Source organism: Vanellus vanellus (genome assembly GCF_965231255.1).
Source record: "Vanellus vanellus genome assembly, chromosome: 2".
Classification (NCBI taxonomy): domain Eukaryota; kingdom Metazoa; phylum Chordata; class Aves; order Charadriiformes; family Charadriidae; genus Vanellus; species Vanellus vanellus.
In genome coordinates, this window is record NC_138906.1 from 36997327 (window position 1) to 37019033 (window position 21707).

The following is a 21707-nucleotide window of genomic DNA, read 5'->3' on the forward strand; positions in this document are numbered from 1 at the left end:
TGGCATGTGGCTCAGGCACAGAAACAAAACTTCTAAATACTTAAAGGGAGGGCGCCAGGGGGATGGGAACAGTCTTTTTTTCAGTGATGCCCAGTGATATGACAAGAGGCAATGGGCACAAGCTTGAATATAGGAAGTTCCATCTTAACGTGAGGAGGAACCTCTTTACTTTGAGGGTGGCAGAGCACTAGAACAGGCTGCCCAGAGAGGTTGTGGAGTCTCACACAAGGGAGACATTCAAAACCCACCTGGATGCCATCCTGTGCAACCTGCTGTAGGTGACCCTGCTCTGGCCCGGGGGGTTGGACTAGATGATCTCCAGAGGTCCCTTCCAACCCTGACCATTCTGTGATTCTGTGAAAACAGAATAAAGTCACTTTAGAAAAGTCACTCAGAAAGTGGCCCTGGGCAGGGGTGTAGAGGGCCTCCCTGGCAGAGCGGGCATGGAGGGAGGTACAATTTCATTGCTGCAGTTCTGCTCCCGGTCCCATGGGGAGTTGAGCCTCAACATTTACCCATTTAGTAGGTATGATGTCTGAGCCCGTAGCACTGATTTGGTATTTTCGGTTGCCCTGAAACGCCTTGCTTTCTTGGCTTTATGTTGGGCAGCGCTCTTGCTGAGAAGCTCAAGCCTGGGACCCCTCCGCTGCCGCAGGAGCAGGGTAAAGACGTTCCCCACACTCGCTCCCCTTCCCCTTCCTCTGCCGGGCTTCGGGCACCGGGCAGCGACAGACACCCGCGCTCCCACGGCGGGACCCGGGACACGCAGGGCCGGACGCACAGCCCCGGGGAGGGGGGTCAGATCCCGCCTGCAGCCCGCGGGTGGGATTCGCGGGGGCGGTGCGCGGGGCTGCGGGGAGGTGTGTGTCGGGGGGAAGCGGCGGCGCCCGCCCCCTCCGTTCCGCCCGGTCCCGCCCGGCCCCGGCAGCTGTGCCCCTCCCGGGGCAGGGGCAGGCGGTGCGGGGCGGAGGAGTGGGTGACGGGACCGGAGCAGGCGAGGCGTGATCGCCCGAGGCCCCTCCTGCCTGCCGGGGAAGCCTTAAAACACCCCGGCGAGGCGCGGAGCCCCGCACTCGGGAGCCCCGACCCACGGGCAGAAGCGTCTGGCTGAGCCGAGAACCGCTCCGCTGCAGCCGCCGCCGTGAGTGCCGCGACGGGGCGGGCTTGTGCTTGGGGACGGGGACAGGGACGGGGACGACGCGGGGACGGGGGGCGCGGGGCGTCCCGGGCTGGGGCGCGCTGGGGCGCGCTGGGGCGGCGGCGCCGGTCCCGCCGTCGGGGCAAGTGCTGACGGTGGCTTTCTCCCCCATCCCACCCCATCGAGCAGATGCAGGGCACCGTGAGGCTGTGGGTGTCGGTGCTGACTTTCGCCCTGTCGCTGCTGGTCTGCCTGGGGACGCTGGCAGAGGCGTACCCCTCCAAACCAGACAGCCCCGGCGAGGACGCCCCCGCAGAGGACATGGCCAGATACTACTCGGCGCTGAGGCACTACATCAACCTCATCACCAGGCAGAGGTAGGCAGAGCGGCCCGGCCAGCATCCCCCTTTCCTGCTCCCCGGGCTGCCTTTTTCCGTGGTGAGGTGGAGGGGAGGAAAGTAGGGTGCCCCCCTCGCACCTGAGTGTCTCTCCCACCAACGCGGAGAAAGATGTGGTGCACAGACTCCCTTTAGAGAGCGACAGCCCTGCACCCCTGAGTCGCCTCTGGGTCCAGAACTCAATTTCCACCGTCCACGTTGGCAGAAGGGGCAGGGGTGTCGATGCTGCCTCCGTTCGCTTAGCCCTTTCCAACCCGGGCAGAGCCAGGCTGGCAGGCAGGAGCGTGACCCGCAGGACAGCGAGTGCGGGGAGAGCCCCCCAAAAGGGGGAGAAAACATAACTAACCTAAGAGTTAGATAGGGCAGTAGGAGCAGTTTCCCACTTCTGTTGCTGCCACCAACTCTCCTGAAGGTTTTGATGAGGAAAAGTGCCCCTCTCGCCTCGCTGAGGAGTTGTAGGAGTTCAGATGCTTTGTGGTTTGCCAGTTACTTCATGCACCTGCGGGTGCTGAAAAACCCACTAGTCCTAACAAAAATCCTCTCAAGACCACAAGCAAGAACCCAAGCCCAAGTTGAAAGAGAAAAAAGTGTGACCCAAACTGCCTTTCTCTAAACTGGCTTCCTGGGGGTGACTGTGCTTGTTAAAGTCGGGGTAAAGGCTCCTTCTGAAAAAAGTGAAAATTATTATAAAAAATATTTTTTGAGGGGAACATCTATCCAGTTTAGACTGTGTGATTAAAAGAAGTTTCCCCTGAGGTCCCTGAACAGTGTGTGAACCAGCAGAGCTTTGACATATTTATCTATTCCTTTAGTATCAAAAACAGATGAGAGGTCTAAAATTAGGCTTTTATTTGTCCCTCTAGAAGTCTGAAGAATTAAATTAGAAGGGAGTCTATCGTGTAACTGGGAGCTTTCCCAGCAAACCCATAACATTGTCTGCCAGTGCACTAATAGCATAACACAGATGAAGAGGCTGATAGAAATAGAGTTCTTCTATCCTGGACTTAAAAAGCAATATTCACAACTTGTTCATATGTTTGCTGTGCTTCTGTGTGACAACCTGTGCTCGGATAACTTTTTGTCTAGATTACTGCTAAAATAATCTGATCCTCGAGTTCTGCCCCCGCTGCCCTGTTCCCTTTCGTGTGGTGGGACCTCCAGGTTGGTCTCTCATCTCTTCTTTTATTATTTTTTTTTTCATCTCTGATTTCAAAGGCAGTTCCTGTCCAAAACCAGGTCATATTTAAAAGCAAACAAACAAACAAAACCCAAACCCAACCAAACAACCCTCCCTTCTGTATTCAACCTCCACTTCTGGTGTGTGCCCTGGTGTGCTTGCTTTAATGTTGACTCTGTAGGTTTTTTCCCCTAATTTCTGCGGTGCAGTACACAGCTCGGAGACTGAGACTGCTTTCATTCTTCTGTATGAATCTGGGTTCTGAAGAGAACCAAAATAGTTCTTCTTGCTGATGGATAAAGCAATGCAGAATTTAAATTTTCTTCTTCAGTTTTCACCTAGATTTCCCACCCACCCCTTCATATTTAAAGGGAACTGAATTGACCTAGAAGTACAAGGAAGCTGGCAGAAAAAAAACACACTACAATGGCAACTTCATGATACACATTTTAAACTTGGCTACATAGGTTAAATAAATTAAAAAAAAAAAAAAAAAAAGCTGTGCTGTTTCCACAGTGTGGTGAATTAACAGTGCAGAAATAAAGTAATTGCTACCTCCATTTGGAAAGCTTAACCGGGCTTCTAGAGGTTCCCTGTTTCAGCAGTGACACAGCCACTTGCAAAATGAATCAATAACTTTTGAAACAGTTTGGACTGGTCTAAGAATTTGAATCATTTAGTCTGTTTCAGCAGATGCGCTCGCCACTTTCTCTCTTCTTACAGCTTTTTGCCTCTGCCTTTTGTACTTGGTGCTACTCAGGAGCCCTCTAATGAGGGGGAGATGGAGGGGTCCAGGGGCTCACCCTGCTCCTCCTGAGGGTGCGTGAGCAAGCTGTGCTCGGCCTCTCGCCGGACCTGGTGCCTGCAGCCTGGTCACTGAGGCAGAGCAATAAGACCACGTTGGGAAAGGATAAGGACACCAATGCTTTTTTCCTCTTTGTGTTCCTCTGTCTTGTCTTGTTTTAGGTTTTTGTGACTATGAATAACCTTCTGGCTCATCCTCCTGGCTTCTGCTTCTGGCCTAACCCAAGCATTTGAGTATCATTCCCCTCTGAGCTACTGTGATCCACAGGGTCTTCACCCCAGCTCTCATGAAGCTTCTTCCTTCCAGACAGTCTTTCTCTTCTTGTCTTTAGACCTTGTCGGTGTGGCTGATTTGCTCCCTCTCTCCTTTGAGATCCTTCTCCTTCAGATTCATCTCATTTAGCTTTAGACATCTGTGCCTGTCAGCTTTATACCCCTTTGAGGTTAGCTGAGGGAAAGAGGTACTTGTAGGGTGCACGTCACCAGGCCTGTTTCAGACTTCTCGTTTCTGATGAGAGCCTCCCTTCCTTACATGCCAGCTCTTTATGACTTAAAAGAGAGCCTAAGGTGACCCACCTCTGTCCTCAAAACCATCCTGTGGTCCTTGCCTCATACCCCTCTACTTCACTTTTCAGGGGGCTTTTTTCAGAGCCCATCTTTCCTGGAATCACTCCTCCTTCTGCTGCTTGGTACTACCTGTGTCCCTCTTGCCAACAGGCCCTCTTCCTTTTGTCCCTCATAGCTTGTTCTTGCATCTGTGGCTTTTCTATGCTATAGCAAAACGGTAAGGCCATTCCTGCTGGAAATGGCTTGAACTATAGGCAGGGCAGAGAATATGGAAGTGTGTCTGACTTTTAGGCAGTACTGATGCTCCCACTTCATGTCAACACCCTCTAATGTAGAAGGGAGCAGATCTTGAGAGCTTGGGGCTTTTTGGCAGTTTTCTGAATCAGACCCACAAAATGCTTCTGAAATCCCTCAGCTCCTGTTGCTGGCCTTGGACATCGACGGGATTTGACTCCCAAGACCCAAGTTTTCATGGCAACCTTTGAGAGCTTGCTGAGTCTGAGATACTACGTCCCTAATCAGAACAGGAGTGTTTAGTCTTCAATGCCTTTGACTTCAGCTGGAGTTGTGGGTTACCAGCATGCCTGAAAAAAGGCCTTGATATCTCAAGCTGAGCATAAAACCTGACCAGGTATTTTCACCAAGTTTGGAGCCTCATTCTTTTAAAACAATGATGATATTTGATAAAAGTGCTTCCCAGACAGCAAATAAAGGCCTGGCTTTCTATGTTCACGTTGTCTCAGAGCTGGGCAGGGTAGACAGGGAGCAAGCATGAAGCAGCTGGAGCAAAGATCTTCCAAGGCATTTGCTTCAAGAAGAAGAGATTGACTTTGTCCATGGGCTCTTTTTATTAGGGCTGTAGCGTGGTTGTTTCTCAGTGGCAAAATTATGGGTCAGACAGGAGGCTCAGGCATGTGGCATAGGAAGAGAGGCTGCTCCTTGGCCAGCCCAGTCGGTCACAGTCGGCGATTGCCTCTTCTGCAGCTTTGCTGTACGAGGATGTGGTGGGTCCAACCAAGACAGGTAACAGCACTGGTTTAGCCAAGGTGCTGAAGGGACTCATATAAAAGGTATCTCTCCAACACAGTTGTCTTCATGATTTGACCAGATCTCTGCACTCCAGAGGGTTGCTACCCATTTCTTATTCAGACAAAACTTTGTGAGATGTTAGTGGGAGTTTTGCCCAAGCGTAAGCTGTTGAAGCAAGTGGCTGATTTGTTAAATCGATTTCTTTAAAACAACAGCAAATTAGATTCCCCCTCAGTTGAAGTCCAGGTCACATCCATATTAATGGAAGCAGGGAACTAGAAAGAAAGAAATCCCTTTGTGGTGATGGAGTACAAGGTATTTGATTCAGCATCATGCTTGATTGCGTTATTGTAATAGCATTTTGCTGTGTCTGGCTGGTTCTTTTCAGATACCTGCTTTCATTCAGTTTAGATTAAGAAGTTTACTTTAAAATCTTGAAACTGATGCTTTGTCTTTCTGGAGCACAGGTGATGTACTAAAATGATTAAGGCAATGTAAAAATACAACAAGTTGAATAAAATGATTGAAAAGTGAGGTACATTTCCACTTTTCAGTAAGGCATGCCATCAACAGGTAAAACTGCTAGCTTTTTTTAGTACAGTTTGGGAAGGTTTTTTGGCATTTTTTTTCCCCAAATTTAGATCAAGTCATTGGAGAAACATCTTGACAGCAATGGATAAATCTAAGTCCTTAATTACACCTTTGATTTCTTTGGAATCAGAATTTCACTTGAGCAGCATTCACAAAGCTGTTAATGTACTTTGTGATTCAGACTTATTACATGCACAAGTTACAAACCACAATCTTAATTCTTTCCAACCAAGGGAATGTTTGCTTATAGTTATCACACTTAGGCTAATGAATCCTTGTAGTGATGAAGTGTCTGTCAAGCTGGCTGCTCATTGTTGCTTCTGTTTTCTTTGGAAGAGAGAGCAAATTCCTTCCCAAGAACCAGGAATTGCAGTACTTTTAACTGTTGAGCAATGTATAGTATCCAGGATTTAAAAAAAAAAAAAAAAAAAAAAAAAAAAAGCAGTAGAAAGACAACCGCTGTGTAAGTATAGGGCAAAGGTAGTTGGTGATATCCCATTTAACTGAAGAAGAACTCTGATTTGGGAATTATTTACTCCCATAGCCATGTAGTTCAAAAGTGATGATTACCTTGGGATAGCTCAGTTTTTATGACGTAATGTGCTATGTGTTGGGCAGCCCCAAATATACTAGCTATCTTCAAAAATCTTGGCCCGTTCCTTGGATAATGTGGCATGTCTGAGCTAGTTTTCTATTCACTTAATGTTAAAATTGACTCCTCATTTACAATACAGTAGCATCTAAAACAATGAGAAAGTTAATGAGATGATGGAACTGGGTTTGTAGGCAGGAATGACATACTCGGAGATCACGTCATGCCTAGCTGCCTCCACCTTTCTCTATGCTCACATCAGTAAAGTGCAAGGCCTTAGAGTATCCAGGAACAGCCATAGAATTGAGAAATATTCAGTTTCTCAATACTATCATGTGACATGAAAAAATATATCCAAAGAAATACTAAAGAGTGAACATTTTCTCACACGGCTAAGTCAAGTTAAGTTAAAATACTTGCTGGAAAGTTGTCTTAATGTCTGCTCTATTCTTTTTTTTTTTCTGAAAAAAAGGAAGTCTAATGGTTCTGTGCTTAGTCTTCATTTTAAAAAGCTGACATATACAAAAATATACTTTTTTTTTTTTTTCTCTTTCCTTAGATATGGAAAGAGGTCAAGCCCAGAGACACTGATCTCAGACCTCTTGTTGAGGGAAAGCACAGAAAATATTCCTAGATCCAGGTATGTATGAAGAGGTTTTATGGTGGCTTTCACTTCTCGTTTAGATTTAACAGTTTCATTTGTTATCAATAAATGTGTTTCACAGGCAGAAAACGTATGCCACCAACAGCTGGATAAACATGTCCTTAAAAAACATTTTTAATTCCTTTTTTGTTAAGAGCTAGCACCACCTATGAATGCAAGAAATACCTTACCAGATATAATGTAGTCCAATCTCCTTGTTTCCCGATTTTGGGAGCAAGCCGTACCTGCCGTTTGAAGGCAGGGAAGCAATCCCACAACGCTTGCCCCATACTGGGCTTTCATACACAGAATTGTATGCCAATGCCTGATGATGATTCACTTATAGATTAGAGCCCCCCAAATGGCATATTTCTACTTTTGCTACTCAAACAGGTTTAAATTTTTCTCCTAAAGATGTATGAGTGGTAAATGTGCACTTACGTTAACCTATACACAAATGCATGGCTATGACTTGTCTTTACAATACAGTATTTCACATTGGTTTTGTACCTAATATTTTACAAAGGAAAAAAAGGCCTTATGTTTCCATTTGCACTTGGTTTAAAATAACAGTGGTGTTTCGAGCAACAGTGGGATTTCAAATGTACATACTGTATTTATCTAGTTAGGTAATGACACTTTAGCCAGAATATAAGATACTGTAGAAGTGACTACAATTTACACAGCTGAAAAGTAAGCATGTTGAAAAAGTAAGATGCAGGGGGAGTTTTGGTCCCTGAAAGAAAATATTGGTTTTAATTTTGCTCACAATCAAGCACGAATGAGCTCAGTTTAAGCCTTTACTGATAGCCTGGAGTTTGCTGATAATACTTCTACTGCAGAAACGAATGTTTTACGCAGTAGTCATCCCAGGAGCCTACAAGCAAACGCTCTGCACTTTCATCAGCTGTGCAAAGGCTCAGTTAGACTAGTTAAGTACTTAAGCATAATAGTCTGTAGCACTGAACTTAGGGCATGATCTTGTCACTGAAAGCTGACCAAAATTTCTACTGCCATCAAGGGAGGTTGTCCATGAGACTTGCAGTTCTGCGCATAGGGAGACCATTGACTTAGGTTTGATGACTAACCGCAGCTGTGGGGATGCAGTTTTCTCTGCAGATGCTTATGTAAAAAACTGCATGGAGTGCAGTGAAATGTATTAGACTACTTTGCGTTTGGTAATGACAAGGCAGAGCCCTCACATAATGGGAAATTTCCGCTGCCATGAATTTGAGGCAACACACAGGGTAGTACAAAGTCTAATACTCCCTGTAATTTTCACCCCTTCACAGCAAAACTTTATGGTTATTATTATTGTTTCAATAATGCTATTTATAACACACCAGGGAGCAAAAACTCATGAGCAAAATAACAAACTAGTCTGCATTTAAGATCAAGAATTGATGAGAAACAGATTTCTATTTCATACCCCCTGTAAAAGCACTTTACACTGAGTATGTTATTTGTCATTCGTCGATGACAATTATGCGAGCACTGGGAACAATGATGTCTAGTTTCCTATGGATATGTTTTCTAGGATAAAACCCTGTATGGATTCTGAACCCCACTCCAGCTTTTTCCTCCATGTGGAGGACATAATTAAATCTTCTTTCTACCCAGTCCCGTGTTTCATGGCACATCAGGAACTTAGTATCTCTGAGGCATCTGTACCTCTTTCTGACCTGGTTGAAATTGTCCAGAGGGTTTGAAAGCTGGTGGGGAATTTAGGGGAGCCATACAGGGGCGGACAGCTAGACGCACAGCAAATATGCCCAGGTCCAGCATGGCTGCCTTAGCCTTCCTCCTGGAGGAAGCCAGGCTGAATGAATTAAAGGCAGGCTGGGATTGTTCTGAACTTAAATTAAGGAAGTACATGTTTGGGAAATAGTTATATATGACGCCAGTTATGGAGCAGGTGCAATTTGCACCCAGTGAATCAGTGACGGGGAGACACACTTCATGAGTTCTCAGGAACCGAACTTTGTAACTAAACACTGAGGTACTAAGAAAGAACTTAACTGTATTCAGCTTGGCTGGCCTGGTTTGGCATTTCACTTTTGCCAATTTATGCCCCAAAGTGTTTTGCAGTCTGGATGTATGTCTCACCATGTGAAGAAAGTTTAGAGAGGTTCTTATAGAAACCAGTTAAAAACCAGGAAATTAAGGCAAAAGAAAAGAAGGTGCCTTGATCTGATTAAAAATAAACTCTTATGACAAAAAGAGCATCTTTCTGATCTTGTCGATCCTGTGGAGTCACGAGAAAAACTTTAAAACTTAATAACAGGATGTGTCTCCCCTACTACTGCCTCTACAAATTAGGTATCTAGTGGGAAGTAGTTGTCTAGGCTGCCTTTGCCGTCAGTCAGAGGGATGGGAATCTCCAAAATGAACCTTCCATCTTAAAATGGGCAGGATCAATTGCCTTCTTGAGGTGTCAGTGTCTCTCCAGTGACTGTGGAGGCAGACTAAGTGTTTAATCAAGACTAGATGCCCAACTTTTGGGTGGCAAAAACTATGGCAAATGCATTTCCTCTGGTCTCTCTCCATGTTCTCCCACTTGTTGAGTTTCTTTCTGCATAGACCAAACAGGTATTTGCAAGCAGAGGAGCTCTAGATCAAATCCTGCCCTCAGCACCCCTTTCAAAATGTATTTCAAATGTTTGTTATTGAGCAGTGGAATACCACGATAATATCTTAGGATGGTGGCTGTGGACTTCAGTTTTGTTTGAAGGTGCCAATAGCATGACACATGGGGTTTTTTGTTTGGGGTTTTTTTTGGGGGGTTGCGGTTTTTTTTGGCTCAGTGAATTCTCTTTGGAAACTGTTTACTCCTGAGTAACAGCAAAAAATATCTCTATTTGTATTTCAACATATCATAGTTTTCTACCTGAATTTCATTAAAGCAGCTTTGCAAGGAGTCTCAGTGATGTAAAAACATGCCATCTCGGCAGCAGTATGGAGGGGCAAGTTCTGGTACCAAAGCATAGACGTTTGGCCAACCAGGAAGCCTCTGCTTTGATGGGAGTTGCATATACAATCTTCAACTGCAGATATGCATATGTATTCCTTATTGCTGCTATTATGAAAATTTTAGGTAGTTCTAATTTTGATTTTTTCAGAAGGGTCTTTAAAATGTGTTTAATGTTTTTTTTTTTTTATTCATAATATGTATTGCAGGTTTGAAGACCCTTCGATGTGGTGATGGGATTTTCAGTACACCGTCAAAACTTTTCCTAATTTTCAGTTCATACTCCATGCCTATGAAGCAAATCATAGCGTCACTCCCAGTGCATGCATCCATTGTACTGAATTCTGTAGAGATTTTCCATCATCATATTTGTATATACCTTTATTTAAATAAATTATTTGTGCATTCCAAAATATAACATGCTAAATGAAAACAAGCAACCCTGTCATTGGTATAGCGAAGAGTTGTTTTAAACTATTAAAACTGAATTATAACCTCCCTGCAGTCTAAAGTAGTATGGACAACAATAGCGTCACAGTTATAGTAATTAGTGCGCAAAGTAAGATAAAAAGACATGATTTATTGTGGCCTCAAACGCAGCTCAGCTGCTTGATTTATGCAAAACCGTTTAAAATAATTCATCACAGACTACATAATTTAGGAAAACAGTGTTCTGAGAGGCGATTTTTCAGAATGACCAGACTAAAAACTTACTTAGTACTTACATTGACAAATGTATTAAAACGAGGAGCATTTTCAAAATACAAAGGAATAAGTCAGTGCTTAATTCTGCTAACTCCTCAAAACTGGTTTGAAGCTTGACTGTGAGCCTGAATTAGGAATTTTAAACGAAACAGATGTAACGTCTTTGTTTTGGCAATATGCAAAGCAGCAGAAAACAACATCTAAAGTAACTAATAAAACAAGACAAATCTACAGCTATTTGTGCCAGAAAAGAGAAGTCTAACATTGCCTAGAGCCTTGTAAAGGAGCACACTGATAAATCACAACCGTTTGGGTATCTGCACTCTGAGCCTCTCTCATCTGGAGTCATTAATGTTTTCTTTTTCTACCACGAGAAGGTACCTGGAATAGGGACAGGGGCAACTGTCTTCAGGTTTTCTTTTTCTTTTTTTTTTTTTTTATTTTATTAATTTCATCCCTAGCCTAATGAGGGACTTAGACACAAAGACGTCTGAAGAAACTCTCCAAGTTTTCTTCAAAGTAACTTTATATAATGGCAGCACGTTACCCTTGTTCACAAGTGGTTTTAATTCACAGACATGTACCTTGCAGCATGGTCAGGATTCGCACTGGGCGTGACACAAATGCTGGTCCGTGGTTGCTGATATTTAGGCACAACTTCTTTTATTTAGACACCGTGTCTAAACACTGGGTAATAAAGCACATTAAAAGTTCCAAATCGGAAAAGAATCAGTGTGAAGGTTTAATGTATTTACATCTCCTTCTCGCTTTTCAAATGTTTCTGCACGGCTCTTGCCCCCAGGAGAGATGCCTCAGTGCAAGTAAGTTCCAGGTCTCTATAAATGCACGCTGGGTGCATTTGCAAAGCGTTACCAGGTTACCAGGACCGGCCAGCTTTTGTGGTCACAATATCTTTAGTAAAGCATAACATATTTTTCCTTTTTGTAAAACACTTTGGTGTCATCGGAATGGGCAAATTTTGCTTTCAGCAGCAATACTTTCACTTACAGGCTTGGTGATGGGTTTCACAGTGCTAAACATGCAATCATGAGGATTAAGAGTAGTCTAGTGTTACAAAAATGTTTGGGGCCCCCAGTATAATTCATTACCCAAAGCAGTAAGTGACGATGTTCTCCACGACGAAGTGACTCCAGGATGGCCACAGCTTGCTGGGGCTAGCAGGAGTCCATCAACCGCAGGCCAAGACCTGCTGGATTAGAGTCCACATGAAGTTCTGCTTTGAGTAATTATTAAAATGAAAATTGGAAATTAGTGATGTATCTGCTATATAATATTGCTAATTCCTGGTAATTCCTAGTATCTGTCTATATATTAATGACCGTGTAAATGATTAAATCAGCAGCTGATAAACTAAACTCACTATCATTGCAAATGTGCCCTCGCGGAGAAAGAGTTAAAGGAGAGTTAGTGCATGCTAATTGCTCGTGCTGAGCTGTTCCACTCAATTACCGGAGCTTTCTTGAACTTCAAGAACACCCATCTGTATAGAAAAGCTATAAAAATCTAAAAAATGCCAGGTTTATTACCTCATGAGCTGTCAACGACAGAAACAAGGCAAAGTACTCACACAACATTTATCTATCCACAATGTGTTATGATTTTCTTTCTAAAATTTTCCTGTGTTCTCTGTGGCAGACACAACGTCGCAGTAGAATTCCAGTGTGTTTAGGACTTACCTTCCTTGTGTACTTCACATACCACTCTTGACAGGCCCGGACATTAAAAATGTTGGATCAGCTCTCCAAATGGCAGGAGAGATGTGAAAAATGAGCTGTGAAATGAAGATAAACCCTGGATTTGTTTGACAGGGCTTCTGCATTTTGACTTTAGGGTTAACCTTTTCATCTTTTTCTCTCTAACTAAGAGAAACAGCCTTGTTTCTAAAACAAAGGCTGAAATTTATGTCAGAATCTGAGGGAGCACCAGGAAAAACAAGAAGCGGGAACCATAAAAGTAGGTGATAGTGTTTTCTCCTTTATTTATTGCAGGTTTGAAATCATGAGGAATGTACATAGATAGGGGTAAAACATTTAGAAGACAGTCTACCTTTACCTTTGGCAATTTCTGTAATAGAAGTCTCAGTTATGCCCAACTTTGATTTAACCAAAGAGGGGATCTAGATGATCCAATGTATTTTCTCTTCTAGGAGAGGAAATTCTCTCTCTCCTCTTCTGTCCCCATCCCTAGAAGCCCAGCCCATCATAAGGCTTTCAGCTCTGAAAGTCTTCTGTGCCAAAATACACAAAATCCCCAGTCCTCTTCTGATGGGTATTTCCCTTCTCCCTAGTTGTGGAGTGAAACATTGTCCCCTTGACTGGTGTTGGACCAAACTGGGATGATGTGGGTGGCCCCTGCCCTCTTGCTGTCCAGCTGCTGTCCCTCTTCCCTGGTGAAGGTGAAATTGCAGCTTGTCAAGCTGAATTTTCCTCACTTGACATCTGAGAGGTGGAAACCCTGCTCTGGTGGCATGAAGAGGGCATGAACTGCCTTCTGCAGGCAGGGCAGCTTTGCTCTGCCAGACCATCTTGAACACAGGGAGTCACGACTGATCAGGGAGAAGACGTCCCCACTGCAGCCTCCACTGTCACCTGCCAGAAGATGGCGGGAAGCAGGGAGGTGCTGGTGGTGTAGAGCTGGAGAGGACATAGGCACAGCGGATTTGGGATGTTGGGGGATGTGCTGGTGACATTGTGGTGGCAGCCAAGGTAGGAGTGATCTTGACAGATGTCCTGGTCCCAAACCAGACCCTGGACATAGCAGCTGCTCTTTGGCATGGGGATGAGGAGGGTGGCAAGGGTCCCACTGCAGAGCTCCAGTGCTCCCCCCTGGTGCCCCAGGGTGGCACCGCTGCCCAGAACCATCGCATTGTGTTGGGGTGAGGCGGGATTTACCTGGTAGCTGGCAAATAAATACCAGGTTTCAGCTGCAGCATCAAATGTTTTCCATAGTGGTTTGTGCCACCTTCCCATGCTTTGCTGGCCCCTCACCCTGGTGCTTAGGGTGAGCACTGAGCATGTGTGGGAGGGGGATTTTTAAGGTGAATTGGCCATTACTCTGTGTTTCCCATGGGATTGCACAGCCCTTAAGGGAGGTATGATCTGGCAAAAAGCAAATGGTTTATATCAATCCCCATGCTGCTGTCTAAACCAGGCGGATCTCAAAAGCAAACGAAATCTATGGCAGCTATACAGTAGCTGAGATGTCTTGTGTGTCAACCAAATAGGTGGATTCGAACCAAAGAAAAAGAGTTTCCACATGGATTTCAATGAAGTCAGAAAACTAAATGCAAAATCTATCACTTAGGGCCAGCTCATGACCCTGGAATACTTCTCAAGAGCCCCAAGGTTATAATTCAGTGTCTCGCTTCCAGTCAATAATTCACAAATTCTGCATTATCACATCACAATTCGAAATTATGTCAGATCTGTCTGTTTACTTTAATATTTAATAATGGTTTCCTGTTAAAAATCATCATAACACACACAATAATGAAAATTTAAACAACCCCCTCACTTTGTTTTGGTGGGTTAGTACCCTGAGTGAGAAATTGCTACTGAGCGGAAATTGCCTAACTAATGCAGTAATTCATATCAGGCCAGTGTATTTTATTTATCTGGCTGTATTGTTATCGGGCATTTATTTATCTGTATTGCAGCAGCACCTGGAGACTCCAGATTTGGGGCTCACTCTGTAGGACCGTAATAAAAACATAAGCCTAGACTACACAGATATTCCATCCACATGCAAAGAAAGAAAGTGGGAGGAAACTCGGGCCCACAAATAAATATGGTAAGTAGGTTATAGTGGTCCTACTGCACCTGCGGCCTTGTCCTTATAGACTCTTTGATTACAGCAATTAAGAACGTGCTATAAAAGAGGTAGTGCAACATTATCTTGTTTCCAGTTAATACGTGTGTTTGCCAAGCTTTCCCTCATCTAAGTTATTTGCTTTTCTCTAATGACTAGACCTTTGTCAGGCCCAGAGACCTTCCAAGCTATATTTAGCCTAGACCTACAAGCAGCTCCTGCCTGCCTGGGATGCACACCCAGCTCCAGTCTTGCGCTTGCTGTGGACCATGAACTCCCACTAAATTCCAACTAAATTCAATATTTTAAACATACCCCAGGCCAATCGTGTCCTGAAGATAAAGAGTGAGCCCACCCCTCACTTTAGCCTCAGCCTGGGGCCAGGCTGTTGATGCTGATTACAGAGGGTATCACTACCAGATTTCTGGGTGTACTCTGAATTGGAGAAACTGGCTGGAGGTAACTGTTGTGCATGATTGTTGTTAGCCTGTCCTGAGGTTATTATTGCTGGTTGTTTAGACCTAGGGCCATTTTTAGGGTTTGGGTTAAGGCAGGGTTGGACCTGCATTTTAGACAGGTTAGTCTGTAGCATGTGACAGCAGACTTATTCCTTGTCCTTGATTTGTTAGATGCTCTGCTGCGCACATGAAATGCTCTTCACAAGGGCTCTTTGGGTAATGGGGAAGAAGAGCAGGGGCTGCAAGTGGCGTCTCTGCCTGGAGCCCTGTATGGGGCCGGCAGCCAGGACAGATAACGAGGATGAGAATATAAAAATTCATGAATTAACGTGGGCTTCCACAAGAGAACCTGGACCAGATGATCAAACACACGTATGTGAGCAGACATGCAGATGAACGACCAGTGGATTTTTTTTAAAGCACCCTGTTGCCTAATTCCTAATGATCCATGACTGCTTAAATGCATGGTAAAATGCCACGGGCCACCTCGAGCCATACGATTGCACCTAAATCCACAATAAGCTTCGTGGATTTAGGATCCATGTTACGGACTCTCACACAGAGACTGGTGGTCATCTCAGAAGATTTCAGACTTCTTTGCTAATCTTATTTTCCTGTGCACTGGAGAGAGGGTCCCAGCCCCTGGGCTGCTGATGCCGTCAGCACTTCTGTCCCCTGGGTGTGAGTCTCAAGGTGTCTAAATACCTTTGGAAATGTGGCTGGAGGCATCCCACCTTCAAAAAAGTGGAAGCGATGGGAGCAGGAGAGCCATGAGATGTCTTTGTGGAAACAGCGGATGGTGACTAATATTGACCACGGCTATAACAGCCTACCCACCAGGGCTTTCCCAATAGGCTGTAAATCAGCAGCATCTCCCAGGGGTACAAGGGTGTGAAACCCTCTTTGTCAAAGAAATATGTTTATGTCAATTAAGAATGAGGGTTTAGGAGACTCTGTTCTATGTAGGTGACTGGCCGCTTAAGAGATCTTTCATGTTTGTCTTTCCACAAGTTCCTGCGTCCCATTTTTAAGCTTCTTTTCCTTTAAAAAGCACCTTTTTAGTTTCTGTTCTTGGTTCGCTTTCTTTTATATGGAAGAAAGGACTGAAAATTTATGCTATTCTGCATTTATGATGCAAACTATTCTCATAGCCAGGGATGATTTTTTTGAATTTATCCATTCATTCACTCTGCTGTGTTTCTGACAATTACTGTGGTTCAGCTATCTTCCCCACTGAAGTCAGCTGGAAAAACTGTCTTTCCACACACCCTTTTACAAATCCTGTTTCATCAGTAATGGCACAGATTTATTTATTTATTTATTTAAGAACAATTGCTTCAGTACTTTTTTCACTGAATTATAAAACTTGAAGGTGAATTCTAATTAAGTAATCTAAACCAGAAAATAAACTTTATTAATTGAATATTAATAGTCCAAAGGCTTGGACAATTTTTGGTATGGTCAGCTTTTTCTAAGCAGGACAAGTTAAAGTTAAATAATCAGATCAATCGCAAATGTTAACTTTCTTTAATTTATTTGTATTTGAAACATTTTAACTTTGACCTCAGTTGTTTGCTGCTTTCAAATCAGCAATCAGGAATGGCAGAAAATTACTGACTTTTGACATGAAGCTTTGCGTTGCTGCACGAGGACCTTAACTTAAATCTGCTTTTAAAAGATGAATTGCATTAAAAACTGCTTAAAAACGCATCTTAAATTGGCTGCCTTATCTGTCTTAGCCAGAAGTATATTTTACATTTCTCCACAGGCAAAGGGTGTTACCCAGGTCCGCCGCAGCTCGGCACACGTCAGAGTGTCTGTGCTTCAGCGCTCGCGGTGACTGTCACAATAGCCTGCGAGGACTAAAATATATTTCCTGTACCGTGAGTCAGACCTAGGTATTAATAATGAACTGCATTTAAGTGGGAAGAAATAATTTTTTTATTCCATTTATCAGTTCTGATTTACCAGCTGCTTCAAAAAAAAAACTAACCCTGAAAATCACCTGCAACAAAAGAGAGGTTCAGCCTTATGTTCTGTCAAGGAAATGGGCTGAGACAATATGCTGCTGCTACATTTAAATTTTCTTAAGCGTATTTCTCCCTGACCAGGTGTTACTCCAGGCACTCAGTTAACGTCACTTCTCTTCGTGTCACCCTTTTTCTCTCCTTAGACTGTTAACACTCTTTTTCTCCTTTATAGCATTTGATAGGGAACCTACCCCAAACTTCGAAGCTTTTTGAAAGGGCATTGGCTGTCCCCAGACACAGAAAAATATCTGCTGCCCTACGGCAGCACAACCAAACGCGCAAAAAAATGAGCCCTTCCTCTTCAAGTGTACCCGAGGGTCTACAGGTATATTTCTGCTTTAAAATGTAGTTAAGGTACCTCAGATTGATGTTTCTCATTTCTTCACCAGCTGGATAGCTATTATCCGAGCAAGGCTGGCTTACAGGCATTGCATTTACCCAGCCCGCTGCCTTCCCTCTTCGTCATCACACGGTTGCTAACAAAGCAAGCATTTTTTTATACGGAAAATGTGTATTTCTTTTTTACCTCTTTTAATGTTACTTAGACGTAAGAAGGGTCAATCGTGTGATTTTGCCAGCCACACAGGTTTGTACCTGTGCTGGGTTGACCCTGACCGGACACCAGCTGCCCACCAAAGCCGCTCTATCACTCCCCCTCCTCGGCTGGACAGGGGAGAGAAAATATAGCGAAAAGCTTGTGGCTCAAGATAAGAACAGGGAGATCACTCAGCAATTACTGTCATGGGCAAAACAGACTCGACTTGGGGAAAATTAATTTAATTTATTACCAATCCAATCAGAGTAGGATAATGAGAAATAAAACCTAAATCTTAAAACACCTTCCCCTCAACCCTCCCTTCTTCCCAGACTCAACTTCACTCCCAATTTTTCTACCTCCTCCCCTGCCAGCAGCCCAGGGGGACGGGGAATGGGGACTGTGGTCAGTTCATCACACATTGTCTCTGCCACTCCTTCATCCTCGGGGGAGGACCCCTCACACTCTTCCCCTGCTCCAGCGTGGGGTCCCTCCCCATGGGAGACAGTCCTTCACGAACTTCCCCAGTGTGAGTCCTTCCATGGGCTGCAGTCCTTCAGGAACAGACTGCTCCAGCATGGGTCCCCCATGGCGTCACAAGTCCTGCCAGCAAACCTGCTGCAGTGTGAGCTCCTCTCTCCACAGATCCACAGGTCCTGCCATGAGCCTGCTCCAGTGCAAGCTCTCCATGGGGTCACAGCCTCTTTGGGCATCCACCTGCTCCCATGTGGGGTCCTCCATGGGCTGCAGATAGATATCTGCTGCACTGTGGACCTCCACAGGCTGCAGGGGGACAGCCTGCCTCACCATGGTCTTCACCATCAGCTGCAGGGGAATCTCTGCTCCGATGCTTGGAGCACCTCCTCCCCCTCCTTCTTCACTGACCTTGGTGTCTGCAGAGTTGTTGCTCTCACTCCTTTCTCCTGGTTGCTGCTGCACAGTTTTTTTCCCCGCTTCTTAAATATGTTATCCCAGAGCCACTACCATCGTTGCTGATGGGCTCAGCCTTGGCCACCTGTGGGTCTGTCTTGGAGCCCCCTGGCATTGGCTCTATTGGACATGGGGGAAGCTTCTGGCAGCTTCTGATGGAATCCACCCCTGTAGCCCCCACCCCTACCAAAACCTTGCCACGTAATACATTATTCTAAAGCCATGTTCTTGAAACTTGAATTACCTTCTCTACATACAATGCCATAGGGTGGGTTTTTCACCGGTACTATGACCCCCTAATTGTGCCTCTCCTTTGAGAGCTCTGCTCAGACGTCTGCCTGTCAAACTTGCAGTGTACTGACAATTCCCATATTGACTCATCTACGTAAGGCAAAGCTAAAACAGATAGAAAAAAATGTCATTTGGAAATATAAGAAATGAATGAATTGATGGGATTTTATTTTAAAAAGTGGTTGTAGAAGATTTTACCATAGATCTTGGGTGAATGGAGATTTGTATGCTATATCAGGCAGTAATTAGGGACCCGTGTTTGCCCCTTTTCACTATGGTGGGAAGTGGCTTATAAGGTGAACACTGAGTTGTGATGGTTGCCAAAGGCAGCAAAGAATCAGCTCCTCGTTGTACTGGATCAACACAAGGTGACTGCCGTACTGTCTTAGCAAGACAGTTTAGTCTCCCTGTGGGAATTACAAATTTCAGGCAGTGGGCGTTGGAAAGGTACACAGATAACTTTGATTAACGCAGGTTTCTAGCAGCGCTTTGTAATTCAGTGTGATGACTGTGGTGGGGGCTGGCAAAGGTCCTCTGAGCTTTAATGCAACACATAGCCCATCTCTTACGAAGAGCTGTGCTGGCCAGGGAAACCTTGTGAGCAAAACCCCGCTGGAGCTCACAGAGAGGTAAAAAATTATTCTAAGAAACCATTATGTCCTGTGATTTTCAGAAAGCACACGGGTTTTTTTGCCTGTCTAAACTCAAAGGGGGGATATTTCATTGAAAGATAGCCAGCAAATATTGAAGATGAAGTGAGACTAAACATGAACTGGAGTTTCATCCTCAAGTGGCCATCGAGCCACTGGCAGGTCTGAGGGACAGCAACAGGTATCAGCCCTTTACCTGCCCTTTTTCCCCATCTTAGTCCTCCTCCCGTGCACTTCGGTTGGGCCACCAGTGCTCAGGTAGCACCAGCGTCTACGTTCGTGTGGATTTATGAAAATCATGAGAATAGAAGAATATCACCAGTCAATTAATCACTTCATCTTCCTTTCTCAGCAAGGATATTTCTAGCTGCACGTGAAGGAATCTATGAAATATGCGCCTAGATGCTCATGTAGGAGATACTTGTAAAAAGACCTGGCCTCCTGCTTGCTAAAATACCTTCATTTTTAATTCTACATAGTCAATGGGGAAAGAGGGAAAAGGGAGCTGATTCATGATTTTTGGGTGTTCAGCTGGAAGACAAATGTTTCTATTCTGCCTTCTTCCCATCCTCTGTGTAGGCTTTTGGTCAGTTGTAAAGAAAGGGCCACAGAAATTTTTCTGTATCAAATCCATGCTAACACACGAGAAGAAGCTGTGCACAGCTGTCACCTCTGGCCAAGCTCAGACTTTCCGTGTCCAAACTGGGACCACTGCTGAATCCCTATGGTTTGTCAGTAGTGGTAATACCAACTCCTGTTCTCACACCTTGGGTTCCTGGATTTTTTGGACGATCCTCACCTGCAGTGTGGAATTAAATGTCACCAGAAAAGCTGTACTGAAAAGCAAAAAAGCAGAAGCCACCGCACCCCAGGCAATCAGCACCTGTGCTCTGAAAAGAGCATTTCTTTCTGCTGTGGATCTCATGTGGCTGGTTTTTATGCTAAGAAGATGGTATGTGAAATAATGTGGGTTTTGCTTTTTTTTGTTGTTTATGTTACTGTTTACTTACTAAAATAATTTTGTACAGCAAAACAAAGAATAAAACCCCAGTGAGATCATTCAGTGAATCAGCTAGGGGAAAACATATTGGCACACCTCGGGGTTTTTATGCCTCTTTCTTACTGCGTCTAGCATAGCCTGCTATTACAGACATAGCACTAAATGCAGCTGACCATTTCTAAGTCTTGTTGTGGCAATTCCTATCTCTGTCTAGGTAAGCAGTTTCATTAATACTGTGTATGCTCTGTGTACAAGGCCCTGCTCTCTTCCCATCTCTGCTCTAATAAGTGCTGGTTTGAAAAGCACAGCTCAGGAGAAGAATATAAAGCATAAATCTGACCTCTCACCGGGCTGTAACGTAAATGGCATTGGGAACATTTCCATGATGAAGAGACGCTTCCAGAAAAACAGGTGTAATGGTGTATGAAAGCCACTTCATGATAATTTTACATGCCCTCAAATATTCAGCATTCTGCTAGACCCTAATGGATATGAAAATGCACCACATGCAGTGATCTCCTTTGCAACCTAAAGGTTTCAATAACAGGATACCCGGGACTTGTATTTAAAAAAAAAAACAACCTCTCCTGACATGTCGTGGATTTAGGTTTTCTTGGGAAGAACCTCTTATGACTCCCAATCTTAGGAATTATGGACTTGAGTTTCACTTACACATCAATGCGTTCTCCTTTTACATTTTTACCAGGGACTGTCCAATGCCCACTCCTTTTCTGCTTTGACCAAAGGCTAGACTTACTCTGCTCAGTGCCCTAAAACTGCTCCATGCTCAGATGACACAACAGCTCCGCTGTCCTGCGGGGTCACGAGTGTTAAGGGCACAAGCGGGCAGAGAAGGGGGTGTGTGGAGAGGGGTGGAATCACCTTACCATCTAGGGATGGAATCATCCACCACTTCCCTGGGCAGCCTGTTCCAGTGATTGATAACCCTTTTGGTAAAGAAATTTCCATCCTAAATGTCCCCTGGTACAGCTTGATACCATTTCCTCCTGTCCTGTCACTTGTTACTTGGGAGGAGACCAACACTTACCTCACTACAACCTCCTTTCAGGTAGTTTTAGAGAGCAACAAGGTCTCTCCTCAGCCTCCTTTTCTCCAGGCTACACACCCCCAGTTCCCTCAGCTGCTTCTCATAAGACTTGTGCTCCAGACCCCTCACCAGCTTCATTGCCCTTCTCTGGACATGCTCCAGAATGTCTTTCTTGTAGTGAGAGGCCCAAAACTGAGCACAGTATTTGAGGTGGGGCTTAAAAAGTGCCAAGTACAGGGGGACAATCACTTCCCTAGTCCTGCTGGCCACACTATTCCTAAAACAAGCCAGGATGCTTCTTGGCCACCTGGGCACACTGCTGGCT

General features: G+C 44.6%; 1 protein-coding gene across 1 annotated transcript; it reads left to right on the plus strand.

Moving 5' to 3' along the window:
* Positions 1-1327: 1327 nt before the first annotated feature.
* NPY (neuropeptide Y) lies at positions 1328-10304 on the plus strand (the record flags this gene model as incomplete). Its single annotated transcript, XM_082479952.1, has 3 exons — positions 1328-1515; positions 6856-6936; positions 10117-10304. 3 exons carry the CDS (start codon positions 1328-1330, stop codon positions 10139-10141), a joined length of 294 nt encoding a protein of 97 aa, XP_082336078.1. The 3' UTR covers positions 10142-10304.
* Between the last annotated feature and the right edge of the window lie 11403 nt (positions 10305-21707).